Here is a 17,270-nt window from a genome sequence, read left to right on the forward strand (position 1 = left end):
ATGTGTAGAAAAGATTTTCCTTAATTTACCTCCAGAACTTAAAACTCAAGGCAACCTCATGGTAGCATCTTTACTTACTGACCTTCAGGCAGTGTTGTGACATTCTCAGTACCATTTTTGAGTTAAAGAATAGAAGGGGAGTTCCCGTCATGGTGCAGCAGAAATGAATCCTACTAGGGACCATGAGGTTGCGGCTTCGATCTCTGGCCTTGCTCAGCTGGTTAAGGATCCGTCATTGCCGTGAGCTGTGGCATAGGTTACAGACTCGGCTCAGCTCAGATCTAGCATTGCTGTGGCTGTGGTGTAGGCCGACAGCCGTAACTCCGATTGGAGCCCTAGCCTGGGAACCTCCACATGCCACGGGTGCAGCCCTAAAAAAGACAAAAGACAAAAAAAAAAAAAAAGAGTAGAAGGGCTGGGGGTTGGGAGAATATTGATGCAATTTCTCATAGAGGGTTTGGCCTGTAATTGTGATTAATAACAGTTGCTTTCACTATCAGGAAACAGACAGGCTGGTTTGTCTGCCTACAATCATGCTGTGATAAATGGAGCTATTTTAACTCTGGTTTTGTGTATCAAAGAAAACAGATGTAGTCTGGAACTGGAGGCTATAGGAAATATAAAGCCTACTTAACTTAATCTTCATAGTGCTTGTTTTTGGAACTGATGAGCTGGTCAGTTTAAACAGCAGCATTTATGTCAGCCATATATTTAATTTCAATTTATGACTTAAGTTTTTAGTTGTTCATTTTCTAAAATTATACCTAAGTCCTTGTCAAGAAGTAAAAAAAAAAACAAAAAAAAAACCTTGATTAAATATAACCAGTCTTAGTTTAAACATGGATGTTTTTTCTAACCAAAATCATTTCCTATTGTTCAGAGAATTATGGGGTATCTACTTTTAGCAATTTTTGTGGGCTTAACATAATCCAATGGAATCAGGAACTTTAAAAGTAAAAAACTACTCAAAAGAATGAGCAAAAGATCAGCTTTGAGGCTGTTTGTTAGAAACCTGTAGTATGAAATAAAAAAGATATACAGATTGGAAAAGATGAATAAACTATTGCTATTGATAGATGACATGATTGTCTTTGTAGAAAATTAAAAAAAAAAAAAACCCTGCAAAAACAAGATCAGCAAGTTTTCAAAATACAAGAGCATACACCAAAATCAGTCACATTTCTATATATTAACAATAAGCATATAGAAACTGAAATTTAAAATGCAGTACCAGGAGTCCCCATTGTGGCTCAGCAGTAACAAACCTGACTAGTATCCATGAGGATGTGGGTTTGATCCCTAACCTCACTCACTGGGTTAAGGATCTGGCGTTACTGTGTACTGTGGTGTAGGTTGCAGACTTGGCTCAGCTCCTGCATTGTTTTGGCTATGGCATAGGCCTGCAGCTGCCGCTCTGATTCAACCCCTAGCCTGGGAACTTCCATATGCCATAGGTGCAGCCTTAAAAAGCAATAAATAAATAAATAAAATATGATACAATTTACATTTACTCCAAAGAAAACATTTAAATCTAACAAAATATGTACTGCTTAGGCATAACTCTAACAAATATACACAAGGTCTGTATTCTGAAAATAACAGAATGCTAATGAAAAAATTCAAAGGCCTAAATAAATGGAGAGATGTGATGTGTTCATGGATTGAGAAAACTGGACGTGGTATAAAGGTGTCAATTCCCCCTAGATTGATCTGCCTATTTAATGCAATCCTTAACAAAATTTCAGCAAAATTTTTAGTCGATATAGAAGATTATTCAAAAATTTATATGGTAGGGCAAAGGAACTAAATGGCTGAAATAATTTTGAAAAAAGAATAGAGTCATAGGAATCAACTTACCTGATTTCAAGACTTACAGCTATAGTATTCAACACTGTATGTATTGGAGGAGAGAAACACTGATCAGTGGAACAGAGGAGAGAACCCAGAAATAAGACCCACATGAATATGTCCAACCAGTTTTGACAAAGATATGAAGTAACCCAATGGAGGAAGTATATGGCTTTTTAAGTAAATAATGCTAGGACAATCAGACATCCTAGGTTTAAAAACAAAAAAAAAAAGAACCTTGACCTAAACCTCACTCCTCACACCAAAGTTAATTCAACATAGGCAGTAGACTTAAATGCAAAACATAAAATAATAAAACTTTTAGGAAAAAACACAAGGGAAAATATTCAAGATCTATTTACGCAAAGAGTTCTTAAACTGTCCACCAAAAGTATAATCCATTAAAGGAAAAATTGATAAATTGTATATCATCAAAATTAAAAACATGCTCTGTGAAGGACTCTCTTAAAATGATGAAAAGTTAGGCTACAGAATGGGAGCAAATATGTGCAAACCACATATCCAACAAAAGACCTATATCTCTAGAACTCTCAAAACTCACTAGAATAAAATGCAAACAATCTATTTAGAAAATGGGCAAAAGACATGAAAAAATCATTTCACTCAAGAAGACATGCAGATGACAATCACATGAAAAGATGTTCGACATCAGTAATCATTAGAGAAATGGGAATTAAAACCATAAGAGAAATCACTGTATACTTAGCAGAAAGCTAAAATTAAAAAATAGTGGGAGTTCCCGTCGTGGCGCAGTGGTTAACGAATCCGACTAGGAACCATGAGGTTGCGGGTTCGGTCCCTGCCCTTGCTCAGTGGGTTAATGATCCGGCGTTGCCGTGAGCTGTGGTGTAGGTTGCAGACGCGGCTCGGATCCCGCGTTGCTGTGGCTCTGGCGTAGGCCGGTGGCTACAGCTCCGATTCGACCCCTAGCCTGGGAACCTCCATATGCCGCGGGAGCGGCCCAAGAAATAGCAACAATAACAACAACAACAACAACAACAACAAAAGACAAAAAAAAAAAAAAACAGTGGCAACCTCAAATGCTGGCAAGGATGTAGAGAAATTCTATCAATTATTGGTTGGAATGTAAGGTGTTGGCACAGTCATTCTTCTGTAAAAAACAGTTGGCATTTTCTTATAAAATCAAACATATAACTACCATTTGACCCAACAGTTACACTCTTGGACATTTATACCAGAAAACTGAAAAGTTATGTTCACACAGAAACCTGTACCTGCGTATTAAGAGCAGATTTACTCATAGTAGCCAGAACTGGAGTTAGGTCAGATGTCCTTCAGCTGTTAAATAGCTATACAAACTATGGTACATCTATACCATGGAACACTACTCAGCAGTAAGAGGAAATGAACCATTTGCACGCAACAACTTGGATGAATCTCCAGGAAATTTTGCTGAGTGGGGGGGGGGAGCCAATCTCAAAAGATTGCCTACTGTGTTATTCTATTTCTATAACATTTTTGAAGTGACAAAATTAGAGAAATAGAGAACAGATTAGTGGTTTCCAGGAGTTGGGTGTGGGGAGAAAATGACTCTAAACAGGCAATGCAGGGATCCTCGTGGTAATGGAAATGTTCTCTATCTTGACTATATCACTCAGCATGCTGGTTGTGATTTTGCTCTTTTGATAGCTACCAGATGAGCCTTTCCAGTATTGAATCTTTATCAGATTACTTAAATTAGCAGAAGGTTTATTTTGCTCCTTTTTTCCCTTCAGTTTCTTCATTTTGACTGACTTTTTCTCACAAACTTTTAAGTGGATTATAATATTTTTCCACTGAAGCAATATTGTAAATAGTGAAATTCTAAGACCAGACTGTAAAAGCCAATTGAATCTACAGTGTAGCTGAACATTTAACTATTTCAGCTGGATCATAGGATAAACAGATTTGAAAGCTGACAGAAATCCTGTTCTAAGAATGTATTGATTCTTGTGCATTCCAACCCATGCAATCACAGATGCCCAGTCCCAGACAAAGAGCAGGGACAGCATTGTGTTTGCCATCTCTTACCTTGTGCTGTCTGTACCTGTAGTAGCTTCCAGTGTCAGGTGTATCCTCTCAGTTGCACCTGAGAGGAAATAGGTGGTTTGGATAAATACCATTTCTCTTTGACTCTAGCAATTTATGTCCAGGGCTCTTCTAAATACTAGATGTTTGTTAGTCTCAGAATACCTCTACTACATTATTATATCATTACAGAATAATTAACCTTTTATGTTTAGTTTCAGGTGACCAGCAAAAAGGTAATCCTAATAGATATTTTCAGGTATAAGATCTGTTAAAAAGTGACTTTAGGTAAAATTAATTTTTAATGTTCTGTATTGTCTAGTACAGAAACCACCAGGGTACTTGTGGCTAAATGAATTAAAATTAAATAAAATTAAAAATTCATTTCCTCATTTGCAGTAGCCCCTTTTCAAGAGCTTAAAACGCACATGTGGCTGGGGGCTACTGTGTGAAACAGTGCAGATACAGATCATTTCTATTGTCACAGAAAATTCTGTTAGACGGATGCTATGAAGCTTTATTTCATGTATATTTTCACACATTGTTTGGGAAAATGGACGCAAAATATACTTTAAAAGTTTTTTTTCAATAGACACTAGGTTCAAGTCCTTAGGAATTAAATTCTAAAATAAACTAGCTCTTGTCATTAATGATAGGTTTTCTCAGAATATAACTTCTACCACTTTTTCCAGAATTTCTTTCAGTTTGGTTGGTAGCCTCAGATTTAGAACAAAGTCATCTTGCAGTAGCAATAAGCCATTCACTGCTAATTCAGTTGCTTGTAGCAGTGAAGGTATGAGGCTTTTATGAAAATTGTGTGGGCTCCTAGGATAAAGAACTTTGGAAGAATATAGTCCAAGATTTCCGGATCTTGGTACTGTTGACGTTTTGGACTAGATAGTTCTTGGTTGTGGGGACTGCCTTGTACATTGTGGTATTACAGCAGCATCCCTGGCCTCTACCACTAGATAGTGTAGCATCGCCCTAGCTATGACAAACACAAATGTCTCCAGACATTGCTAGATGTCCCCTGGGGCGCAAAATTGCCTCTTTCGAGAACTATTGATATAGCTGAAAGCTCCTAGAGATTTTAAGGAAATGAGAGTTAGGTTCTGTGACATACCTTCTCCTGTCTTAACTACTGTAGAATAGAGTATGTCTAAGAAATATTGTCAGAATATAGAGAGTGCAAGGCAGATAAAACCAAAAGAATTTAGGAAACTCGGTCGCTTTTCCTAAATATTTACATCCCTACTCCTTATCTAAAATGGCTTATAGATAACTGTGGTTCAATATTTATTTCTTAACTAAAATTTTTTGAATAATTACTGTGTGACATAGGGTATATTATGTAACAGGACTACAAAAAAATGAATAAAACATGGCCCTAGTCTTCAAGGAGCATGTGATGTTTTCTATCCTTCTGTTTCATAATCTCTAAAGACCTATTCAAGGATCTGTAAGATCTTAGACCTACTGTATAAACTGTGTAGATGAAGCTTTAACATAAAGAAAACTGACATTTTAAAATATTTAATAAGAAAAATCTTATAATATCAGGTTTTAATTGCTTAAAGGCTGTGGTATCTGTGAATTTGTCATCTTTTTTTTTTTTTTTTTTAGGGCTGCACCCACCACATGTGGAAGTTCCCGGGCTAGGGGTCCAATCAGAGCTACAGCTGCCGGCCTACACCAGAGGCACAGCAATGTGGGATCTGAGCTGCATCTGCGACCCACACCACAGCTCATGGCAATGCCGGATCCCCAACCCACTGAGAGAAGCCAGGGATCCAACCCTCGTCCTCATGGATGCTAGTCAGGTTCATTACCGCTGAGCCACGGTGGGAACTCCCTGAATTTGTCATCTTAATAGCAGAAGTTTTATGAGTAGTAGAAAATAAATCAGATGACTTAATAAAGAAGTTAAACATGACTTAAGTATCCACTAAGCATTAAATTAGACTCTGATAATCATAGTTCCATCTCATATGTCTTTAAAAGTTGGATGTTAGCATCTGTTGACTAACATTCAAGGTGTACCTCTATCAAAACCAACCACACACACAAATGCTTTATAGCCCATGTCATAATTTGTTTTTTAAAGTAAGTATACAGGAGTTCCCACTGTGGCACAGTGGGTTAAGAATCCAAGTACAGTGGCTCAGGTCGCTGCAGGGGTGAGGGTTCAGTCCTCGGCCCAGTGTGGTGGGTTAAAGGTTCCTGCATTGCAGCAGCTGCAGTTTGGATTCAGTCCCTGACCTGGGTACTTCTGTATGCTATGGGTGTGGCAAAAAAAAAAAAAAGCATACAATAAATCTTTTCAATCTCATAAATCCATAATTCAAAAAGTTTTTAATTTAACTAAAAAGAACTCTGGCTAACAGACCTTAGATGTATCCTTTTTAAGATGGGATTATTTGGTAGTTTCTGTTAAGTCTTCAGCACCTTAGACCACGAAGAGTAGTTGGAGATAATTCTTAGTGGCTAGGCTGGCTACCATGTCCACATTTTCCACACACAGGTCTCCCATTACCGATCCCCCAGTATACATGTCTCCTCATCCTTTTATGCTGTTGATCGCATCCCACAAAATGCATGCTTTCTTGGAGCTGTTAGTATCCAAAGGGGATTACTGAGTCTGTGATTTCAAAGACTATCCCCAAATGCTTCTATTTTCTCTATTCCAAAAGTATAATTTTTTAAATGTACTGTATATTGTGGAAGAACGCAAATACTTATTTTACTCAGTCTGTATATACGTTATAAGAAATTAAATTGTAAAACAGAGAACTCCATTTTTAAGCAGAAAAATAATTTCCTTCCATTAGTTTTCTGTCATGTTTAGTATTTGGCTGGCCTGTGGTTTTGGTAGCTTTAAAAATACATCTAAGACTCTTAAATACCTGGCTTTAGTATTTTGAACATTGTATATGTAGAAAAAGTGTGTATTGCAGAATACAGGATCCCTTTCTTGTTTTCAGAAATGGTGGATTTGGCTCTCTGTAGTTCTAGTGTTGACTCTCAAGCTAGGTTTACACTTGGAGAGATCAGAAGTCAAAGGAATGTAGTTGAGTCAGTAGTTATGAGTGTCCCACATCAGGTAGTCCAGGTCTGGAGAAAGGAATAAATTTCATGTGGTTTAAATATACATATGCCTTGTCATGAATAACTATACATACAGGGGGTCTAGAGGTAGTCCGTGGCTACCTGTTAATGCATTCATTGTCCCGTCTCGTATGGCATGCTAAATAAAGGACAGAGTATCATTTTCTCCTTTTCTTAAAATGCCTCCACATGTTTAAGCAGCTGCTGTCTAGTTGTGCACACATGTATGTTTCACATGTCCAGATCAGTATAGTCAACTAATTTCTAAAATGCCTAGCAGTACAAGTAAAGATTGTACAAATGGGAGTTCCCGCTGTGGCACAACGGGATCAATGGTGTCTCTGCAGTGCCAGGACACAGGTTCGATCCCCAGCCCAGCATGGTAGGTTAAAGGATCCGACATGGCCACAGTTGTGGCGTAGGTTGCAGCTGTGGCTCAGATCTGATCCCTGCCCAGGAACTCCATGTGCTGCAGGGCAGCAAAAAAAGGGAAAAAAAAAAAAAAAAGATTACACAAATGGCATTACTAGTATAGTTTAGCTCTAGAAGATAAGTCTTCTACTTTGAAGCATGACCCCTCTTTGGGATTAGGGCCATTGATATTTCATTGATTTTTTTTTTTTTATAATTTATAAATTCACCTGAGGCAACCAGAGAAAGTTCTGTAGAGTTTAAGATTATTTGTAATAATCTCCTATTATAAATGTTCTTTAAGTATTTTTACTTAAATTCTGTTTTCTTTTAGTACATTTATCCTGCAGTGTAGTTGACATAAATTAAGCAAAACCAAAAGATTTCTTCTCCCTTTAATTGTGTAAACCATCATTTCTCACCTCAGTTTAAATTGTTATCGCTTAACAGAGGCAGCTCGAAGACCTCTGCCATCAAGCCATTAATGGGTTAATTTTCTTTTATGAAATATGTTTATGAGGGGCCACAGCTATGCTGCCTGTACTGCCTTTTTTAAAAAAAAAAACTTTCTAGTTCACTAATCAAATGTATGTTAGATTGATTATTGTAAAAGTATAAACCATAGAAAATTTGACAAGATAGATGTGTAAATTATCCTTCTGACAGAACTAATGATGCACTCCAAGCACCTTCTGTTTTCCAGCGCTTGGTGAGCAACTTCATTAAATATGCGATGGCTGTTGGGTGGCTTCTCAGACGATGGTTCAGTTCCTTGTGGAATTGCATTATTACTAGAGGTGTAAAACCAGGCAGACAAGCTAGCTGTTGGGTATCCTGCTGAGGTTCTAATGTGCTCCATCTTGTTGGAGCAGTTGTTTGCAGTCTTTTCAGGACAATTACATCCATAACCACAGGACACATTCAGTGAAACTATATTACAGATAACAGTGGCGACTGGCATTGACTGCTCTTCACCCCACTCTCTGAGTTGCCTCAGTGTCAGTAGCATATGATAATGCCACTTATACCACTCACAGAGTAGTTCTGTTTTTTGTTGTTGTTGTTGTTTTTTAATACCTTGGACCAAATCTGGAAGTAACTGATTTGTAAATTTTTTAAAGTGCTTAAAATCTAGGGTATTTGCAGTGAAAAGACTCTGTAGATTTTAGTTCCTTTGCAGATGAGAAAACAGGCTAAGGCATTGTGGTGAGTGGTCCCTTAGGGAGGTAGTAGGAGGACCTGGTAGAATATCTTTTGGGTGGTAGGGATTGCATGAGTAGAACTCTGTACTGTTTGGCTTCTGGTTTTCGAGCTCTTTTAAACAGAATTTTTCTTTTAAATTTAAGATTTTTTTTTTTCCCCGCCGTAGACCATTTTTTCCCATCTCAACACCAACAACACTTTATTTCTAGAAGCCAAGCAGAAATATTTTGCTCAGAAGGTGCTTTCTGAGAACATCATGCTATTATTTTAATGACAGCTTGATGGTTTCCTGGAGAACTGGACACAAAAGACTGAGTTGAGCTTAAAATGGTATATAAGGTTTCTAAAAGGCAGATGTTGTGGTGTATCACAGAAGCCTGATAAATGGGAGTGCATTTTAGAATGACAGGCTGAATCCTTTAATGAAAGGTTTCCTATTTTAGTTGGTCAATTAAATCACTGTTGATGACTTTGGATCATTAATGAGCATTTATGGAAAATGACTATTTGAATTCAATTATTACAATAATACTTTTGAAAAGTACTAACCACAGATAATCCTACCCATAAATTGAAAGATTTATCCATTTTTGCCACAGTTAAGGCAGCATCCTGCTTTGCTTTTTCATGCCAAAAAGCAAGTTGGCACTTCAGAATTCTTCTAAGTACATATCCTTTCTTACAAAAGTTCTTCTTAGAAAAGGTTATGTTTTTCATTGAGTGCCTTTTAAAATGTAATTTATGCTGCTAACCATTATATTACTTCGTTATTCTCAGAATAAATTACCACGATCTAAAAACAAAGAAGGGGAACATTAAACAGTGTATAAAAGCAGATAATCAAGTTTGAGATGGTTTAGGTATTTGATTTTTTGATGCCTAAGAAGATCTCTAATTCTGGAAAAACAAGAGGAAGAAAATAGCCATTATTTCAACATGCAAATTTATTTTAAGGCCATATGAAAAAAAAATGCAAATGGAAAGCCCATAACCGTATTTTTTTTTTCTTGAGCCTAAGCTTCAGATAGTCTCCATTTTTTTTTTAAAGCTGTTCTCCTTAAAATATTTTACAGATATGTATCGTGTCATTTTTTCTAGAGCATACCCAACAAATTCATCCGGACGTGATGTTTTTCTTTAATTTACTTCATTTTTTTCTGAAACTTTGGCATGTTTGGTAAAGACAAGAGGTGGTTCTTTTGAAATGCATTTTTTCTCATTTTGTTATTTGTAAAGTGGGCTGTAATCTCAGTCCAAGCTTCCTTCATCTCCATTTTATAGTTTACAGAGAAAGGAGACACCATGGAGCACAGGCTTCCCCTTGGGAATACATTGGGCTTAATGAGCTTGATAGTCTGGTGGGCTCAATAAATCAAATAAAGCAAAACATTTCTCATTTTTGAATAAAAGCATTTATCACACAGTGTTTGTTCATTCATGGTCACAAGATTGATTGGTTCCCAGCATCATAGTGTATATTGAAGCATTTTTGATTTTGTTTTTCCAGTGGGCAAGTTACGGAAGCAGTGGCTAAAGGAAAGTATCTCTGATGTCGGCTTTGGGATGCTGAAGTCTGTCAAGGAATATGTGGACCCCAATAACATCTTTGGAAACAGAAACCTTTTATAAATCCATTACTATTGTTACAAAAAATGTTACTTTTTTTTTTAAGGTCTTTAACTATGGTTATACCAGTAATCAAATATATCATGGACTTTATTTCGGTTACATTTGTTTGTTGGTTTAATATAAGTTTGTTTCATTCTGTAGTTTGTTTTTTTCTACATCTATGGATTGACAGATGGTATTCCTAAATCTCTCTCATTGTAGGTGCATCAGTTTATAGCCAAATGGTTGTCATTTCAGATTTCAGTCAGGCAGCACAAGGCTGCCAGTTGTTATTTCCAAGGAAGATGCTGCCAGCTGTTTCGTATTGATGCTTCTTGGGAACAAAGGCAGATTTTGGTGTCATCTATTGTTTCACTAGCCTCTTTTTAAAATAACTTTTCTGGGAAGCAGCTATCTAGAGAAGGATTCCACTGAGGAGTGATACACATGTATGTTTTTGAAGAGTGCATTCAAGGGTGAGTAGGCCACTAAGGGAGAATACCTATGAAAGAATCCAGACAGCCTCTTATGTAGGATGCCTTCAGTTCTGTAAGGTGCTTGGCCTACATTTTTCTTTGAAATTAGTATACAGTTATAAAACCTTTAAATCATTAGTATGATTTATTCTATCAGGGGACATGTTTTTGTTCTCCATGTTTCTGTTGCTAATGAGTTATAAGTTGTATTTGTATCACTGAGATAACAGATTTTCCTAATTCAGTCATAATGTTTTATAAGAAAAGCTGACTTATCACTCATTTTATGAGAAGAACAGGTTTACCGTGAAAGGAATGCCTTTATTCAACATTTCATTCTTGTTGCTGAGATGCAGAAGAAGCTGCAACAGGAGCAGAAGAAGGAAGACTCCTTCCACTGATTTCTCCAGTTCAAAGAATTGTTTGGCTAAAGAAACACAGTCATCATTCAGCTACTGAATTTGAAAACCTCAACCGTTTCAATGAAAAAAATCTTTAAAAAAAAAAAAATTAACCCAAACATGATAAATGTCCATATAAAAGTAAAGTTTCAATTTAATTTTTAATGATGGTTTAATGCCTTTTTTGAATTACTGGTTTAACCTAAATTTTTTTAAAAATAATGTATTAATACACATACCATAATCAAAACTTTGAAATATCATCTTTCTTAAATAGTAGGCAGAACATTAACCACATTTAGCAAACATTTAGCAAACATTTTTACATTCAAACCTGAGTACTAAAATAAATGAAATGATTACTTTGAATCACTGTCTGTCAAGGTTCATGATTCATATTTTGAGATGGATTCTTTTCTTAATGCAATACCTAAACTTTTGATAATTTTTTTAAAATTAATACTTGATCAGTTAATGTAAGTCAAAATGCAGACGATCCTTCAAAAGGACACACTGTCTGTCTATGTAGCAACAGCTCCAAAGTATTTTTGGGCAGTTTGATACCTTTTATATCTGAAGTAGCCTTAACCAGAAAAGTGAAAAATCTAAAATTGACAAAATGGTATTTTTAAGACTTCAAAATGATAGTAATTTTTAATAAGTAAAATTGGCCTCAAACTAATCTGTAATCAAATCAAAATGAAACATAACAACAAAAACTAAATATTTATTTATTTGAAGCTGCCTCTCTTCATTGGTGATTTATTTTTAATTATAAAATTTCCAGCAGATCTTTGCTTAAAGCCCTTGATATTTGAAATAGTTGGATACTTGATGAGGAAATTTACACTTGCCTCTATAACTATAAATATTTCAGCTTTATAAAATGCATCTATTCATGAAGGTGATTTCTCTAATTGGTGATCAGAATGTAAAATTTAATATGGTACTAATATCTCACTGGAGTGTATACATGTTTCTGAATAATTTTTAAAAAATAAAACAGTTCATAAGCAGATCCATTCCTTTGCACGTGATTGTTATAACATTCTTTCCCAGGGAGTTCAGATTTTAGCAGCCTCAGAATTAGGAAACTATAAATATAATACCTGAAATTGTTGGATTCACTATTCTACATGAACCTTATGGAAATTGGTGATTTATGCTTTTGTTTTCCGTCTCCCATGTAGGCATAACTCCCCAACCTTGATTTTATGGTGATGACTACATTTTATAGTTGGAATTGTTTCTACAGAGATCATTTTGAAACACATGAACACTCGTCTTTACTGTTTCTCTGATTTAGTAAACTAGAAAGCCTTTCCCTGCTTTCACATACCCACTTCTGAGAGGTGCCTCGGCATTTGCTTAGTGTCTCTGGAGAGCTGAGTTCTTGATGGCAGGCAGAAGCACTTAAAACCTTGCCTTCTATTTCTGAAGTATCTGAATATGGCTACATAAAAGTTAAAGCCAGGGGAACCTTGTTTATGTGAGGCTTCTTGACTCATTTTGAATACGTTTCTTTATGTAGCCTGTTTGGTTCTCAGTACTGCATAACACCAACTTGTCTTTCTTAAATTAGTCATATTTCTAATATTTTATTTGATGATGTCACAATGTGTTGGGGTTTTATTGGGAATGGGAACTTGCTGCTAGTGAGAAATGGCATTAAATACTAAAGACTCAGTATGAATAGACTTCATGGACCCTTAGAGAAACTGTTGCCTTAATGTTTGGTGCACTTTACAGTGTGTAAGTGAGGTTAGTCTTATGCTGAGTAGCATGAGCTTTTTTTAGTTTAGTAGGAATTGCAGAAGCCACATGTTTATTGTGCCCAGCATTTTACCACAAACAAAGAGGATTAATTTCTTTCCTCCGGTGAGGAATTGGGAGTTTTCCTCCGAAATGCTAACTTATTATATAGTACTGTTACTTAGAAGCTATATATGAAGCTGGAAGCCTTGTAGTATACATAACTGTGTTAATGTATTTTGGAAAACAAAAGCACAATGAAAGATGAACTTCCATCGGTATGTGTATTAAGCCAGATAATGGTTGCAAAAAAAACCCTCTTTTTCAGAATATTCTCTTATTAACTCCTAAGTCCTAGCTTGCATTTTTGAAAATGACTTGTATCTTGGCTCCACAGATTTTCCCTTGTCATATTCTTTTATAGTTACAGTTTATTAACTGAGCTAATCAGAGGAGCCCTTGGCCCCAAGCTGAAGCCTGTAACCTTGGTTGTTAGAATGGACTAAGTTTGGTTGAGCATCTATCCTGTGAAAACATAGAATCCAAATAGTTATTATGGATCGATTAACAGGCTGCTCATGCTGGTACTTGAAGCAGTCAAGGTGGAATTCTATGGAAAGCATCTCTACTTTTTAAGAAACACTGAGACAAGTGTTAACACAGTTTTACTAGCCTCTTAGTTACCACTTAATCTTTAGCAATTTTGATTTTACTTAGGGCTTAGCTCATGGTGGGAGAAAAACTGAAAAGAACAAGCGCCAGGTTAGGATTAAAGAACCCAGAATTACCTTCCACTTTGTGAGTTATGGAAGCTTGGCTTTGCTCAAGGCTTCATGTTCGCAAATGAGCCACCTGTCAATATATACATTTAATCCTTATTAATTTCATATACATTGATGCTGAAATCCATAAAATGTAAAAGATTGTTTTAAACTATTGAAATATAGTGTCTAACATGAAAGATGTAAGTTACTCAGCTTTCTGCTCCCTAAGTCAAACAATGTTTGTCTTTAACTGTAAAAACTACATGTAATGTCAACAGATTATAGAAACTTATATTATTAATAAAATGGACCTGGGTCTAAGAGATTTTTTTTTTCTTTAAAGGGAATGTGAAGCTGTTCTTCCGTTTACATCTGGGTTTTTCTTTCAATTTTAGTGTTTCATTTTCATATTTCCACCCATTTGAAAACAATTTTTGTCATTTTATTAGTGAGGCATAATCAAGTGCAACCTAATATAACTATTTTTAGCTGAGTATATTGTTAGTTAGGTTTTACTACCCTCTAATTATCTTGAATCAATGTTATATTCCTAGGAGGTGTTAAGTCTCCTGTGAACTTGAAGCATTCCCATTTGAACCTTGGAAGATCCTCAAAGAATGAGCACTCCTGTGCTTTTCTAACCACAACAATTCCTTAACAAACGTGAGTAAGGACCACTGATGTATAGAACACTCAAGCCAAAGAACCATCACAGAATTAACTAACTTTAGTTCTGTGAGCATGAAAAGATTTCTTTTTTGGTTCCCAAAGGAGATTGTTTTATACTTTTTTTTCCACAAGGAGCAAAAATAACACATTAATTATCGTGAAGAATGTTTTTCAAAGATTCCAACCTTCCAAATCTGAGAGAGAGAGAAGGAAAAAAAATGTTTGAGTGTGATTTCTAAGCAGCATATATATACATGTTTTTAAGGCATCTTACTGTTGGCAGTATTTTTCCAGAATAATATGAGCACACTATGAAACATGTTGTTTAATCCCTGAAGTAATCTTGTTCACATATCCAAAAAAGACAGGAAATGCTTCGGGGCATACAGTTTCTATAAATAATTATTTTTTGAGCTATTTAAAGGATATCCCCAAAAGCTCAGAGTGCCTTGTTGGGATTTTTTTTTTTTTCTCCGTGAAATAGCCATTATTTAAAATGAGTGGGAGAGGATAAGTCTTTAGAGACGGAGCTTGTTTAGCAGTTCAAGGCTATTCCTCTTCAAGAACACATCAGGAATTAAGTAGTTCTATGTAGAAACATGGAAAATCCTTTCCACAGTGTGGGTGTGATCATCTGTTCTAGCATTATTGTGTGGTGGACCTGTGATCTCACATACACCTATTCACTCAGTGAGATTTATGTGTGCTTAATTGCATTTTCATTCCTGCTGTCCCAACTTAGTAGCCCTAATATGTGGCTTGGTGGATGTGGCATACTCACTCAGTGCTGGAGACACTCACCACACGTTTGGGTGTTTGCTCACACAGCTCCGTAAGGAGCAGAGCCTGATTGGGGGCGGGGGGGGGGGGCGCTTATTCCTTATGTTGTGTGTCCTTTTTTGTGTGATGGTGCCTTCAGAATAATGACTCTTTCTGTTTCTGAACAATGATAAATCTTATGAGAAATACGTGTAGGTTATATTTCTTAACTTTTGTCCTTTTTTGCCTGTGAAAAAATACCTTGGCTCTGATACAACTTGACTTGAATAATATCCTGAGTCTTCCTCCAAGGCAGTATCTACTCCTGCCAGTACTGTAGTCATCTTTTTGGGAACTACATGTGGATAAGCACTTGTATGTAAGCCATCATACTGCTGTAACTAATGCATACAAACAATTCTCTTTACATTGATAGTCTTAAAAGTGGATATGTAGTGGGAAGGAGAATTCCTGAGAGAGTCCAGCATAACTTTATCAATTCAGACTGAGCCATACTGTTTTCCCCAAGGGCTCACCACATAGTCAGTATACTGTGCTTTCAGTGTATGTTTGGATTCTCCTTTTATTGCTTTTCTTAGCCTGTACTGTTCTATAAGCAAATGCCCATGTGTGATTTTTAAGATGTGCTGGGAAAAAATAAAACAATACCAAAACTACTCATTGTTACAGAGATTATTGCTTTTTCTTTCATGTTGATTCCATTTAATCTTTGCTGATAGCATCCTGCTGTACTCAGGGAATAATAGGATATAGTCTATTCCCATAAGTAGCCTCTCTAATAGTGAAGGACAAGTGCATGGATACTGATTTTATCCCTGCCTGTGGCTCCCACACTGGAGGGAAAGTAGTAGCTGTTTGGGCTCTGAAATAAGTGAGGATAGGACCTCGATATATTTCAATAATCACGTGTCACACTAAGATTTTAGCTCTCATGTAATATGTTAGTTATAGATAATTAAGGAAAGCAGTTTTCTACCTGGCTTATATAAAGCTCAGACTAGATGAACCTTAGAAATGATCTCATCTTACTTTCTCCCAAACATAAATGCTATCTACCCTCCCCCCACCAATCTCCCAAGCCACAGGCAGATAACCAGTCTTCCTGAGTATTTGCAGTGACCAAATGGGGATTTATTGCCTTTCCAATGAGCTTTTTCCCATTTCTGAAATCTTCAGGTATTAAGAGGTTTTGGCTTATTAGACTGAAGTCTGCCTCCCTCTTCTGTCCATTAATATAATTTCTGTCTTCTTTAGTCATAAAGAATTGTCCAGTTGCTCTGTTGAAGGGCAGCTCTTCAGGTATTTAAAGACAGCTCATGTTACCTTAGTTCTTCTCCAGTCAGTTGTTGTGCCTGGCAGTTCTAGACCCTTCACTATCCTAATCTCTCTCCATATGTGCACATTTGATGTTCTTAGAGTGAGGTGTCGAGGCCTGAATGTTCCAGAGTAGCAGCAATGATTTCCTTATTCCTTAGTAATGCATCTTAGGTGGACATTGTACTGTCATCTCACATTGAACTTAAGTTTAATAGTTTCTCTTTTTTGCATGTACCATTTTTCGCCACATCTCCCTGGATGCTGATTTTTTTTAAAGCCTCATTACTTATTCTTACTAAAATTTGTATCTTACTTTTGGAGTTCCCGTCGTGGCTCAGTGGTTAGCAAATCCGACTAGGAACCATGAGGTTTCAGGTCCGATCCCTGGCCTCACTCAGTGGGTTAAGGATCTGGCATTGCCTTGAGCTCTGGTGTAGGTTGCAGATGGGGCTCGGATCCCACGTTGCTGTGGCTCTGGCGTAGGCCAGTGGCTACACCTCTGACTTGACCCCCAGCCTGGGAGCCTCCATAGGCCAAGGGAGAGGCCCAAGAAATGGCAAAAAGACAAAAAATAAATAAAATTTGTATCTTACCTTATATTTAGATCCAGATTTTTAAAATTTTATAATCTTGATTCCTCCCCAGAATATCTTTTGTCCCATCCAGCTTTGGGTCATCAGTAGAATTAAGATACATACTGTCTGGATTCTCATCCAAGTAATGGCAGGTATCTAACACAACAAGGGCCTGCCCAATTACACATTCAGGAAAGAGCCTTCAGAGTTCAGGCAGCTAACATTTCCAGTTGACATGCTATTGTTCACTTCGTATTTTTACATTTTATTAACAAATAGGCATTTTTCAATGAATAAACATTTATGCCAGGC

General features: G+C 36.6%; 1 protein-coding gene across 1 annotated transcript in view; it reads left to right on the forward strand.

The window, feature by feature from the left end:
• The window catches only part of AGPS (alkylglycerone phosphate synthase), a 139,497-nt gene extending 123,775 nt beyond the window's left edge, over nucleotides 1–15,722 (forward strand). The window contains exon 20 of the mRNA XM_021075128.2: nucleotides 10,124–15,722. Coding sequence (XP_020930787.1) covers nucleotides 10,124–10,245 — 122 coding nt within the window. The 3' untranslated portion in view covers nucleotides 10,246–15,722. The remainder of the gene's footprint in view (nucleotides 1–10,123) is intronic.
• The last annotated feature ends 1,548 nt before the right edge of the window (nucleotides 15,723–17,270 follow it).

Source organism: Sus scrofa, chromosome 15 (assembly GCF_054392235.1).
Source record: "Sus scrofa isolate SSC_HxYL_T2T_F1_AM1 chromosome 15, Sscrofa_HxYL_maternal_Yorkshire_Landrace_v2.0, whole genome shotgun sequence".
Taxonomy (NCBI): Eukaryota; Metazoa; Chordata; class Mammalia; order Artiodactyla; family Suidae; genus Sus; species Sus scrofa.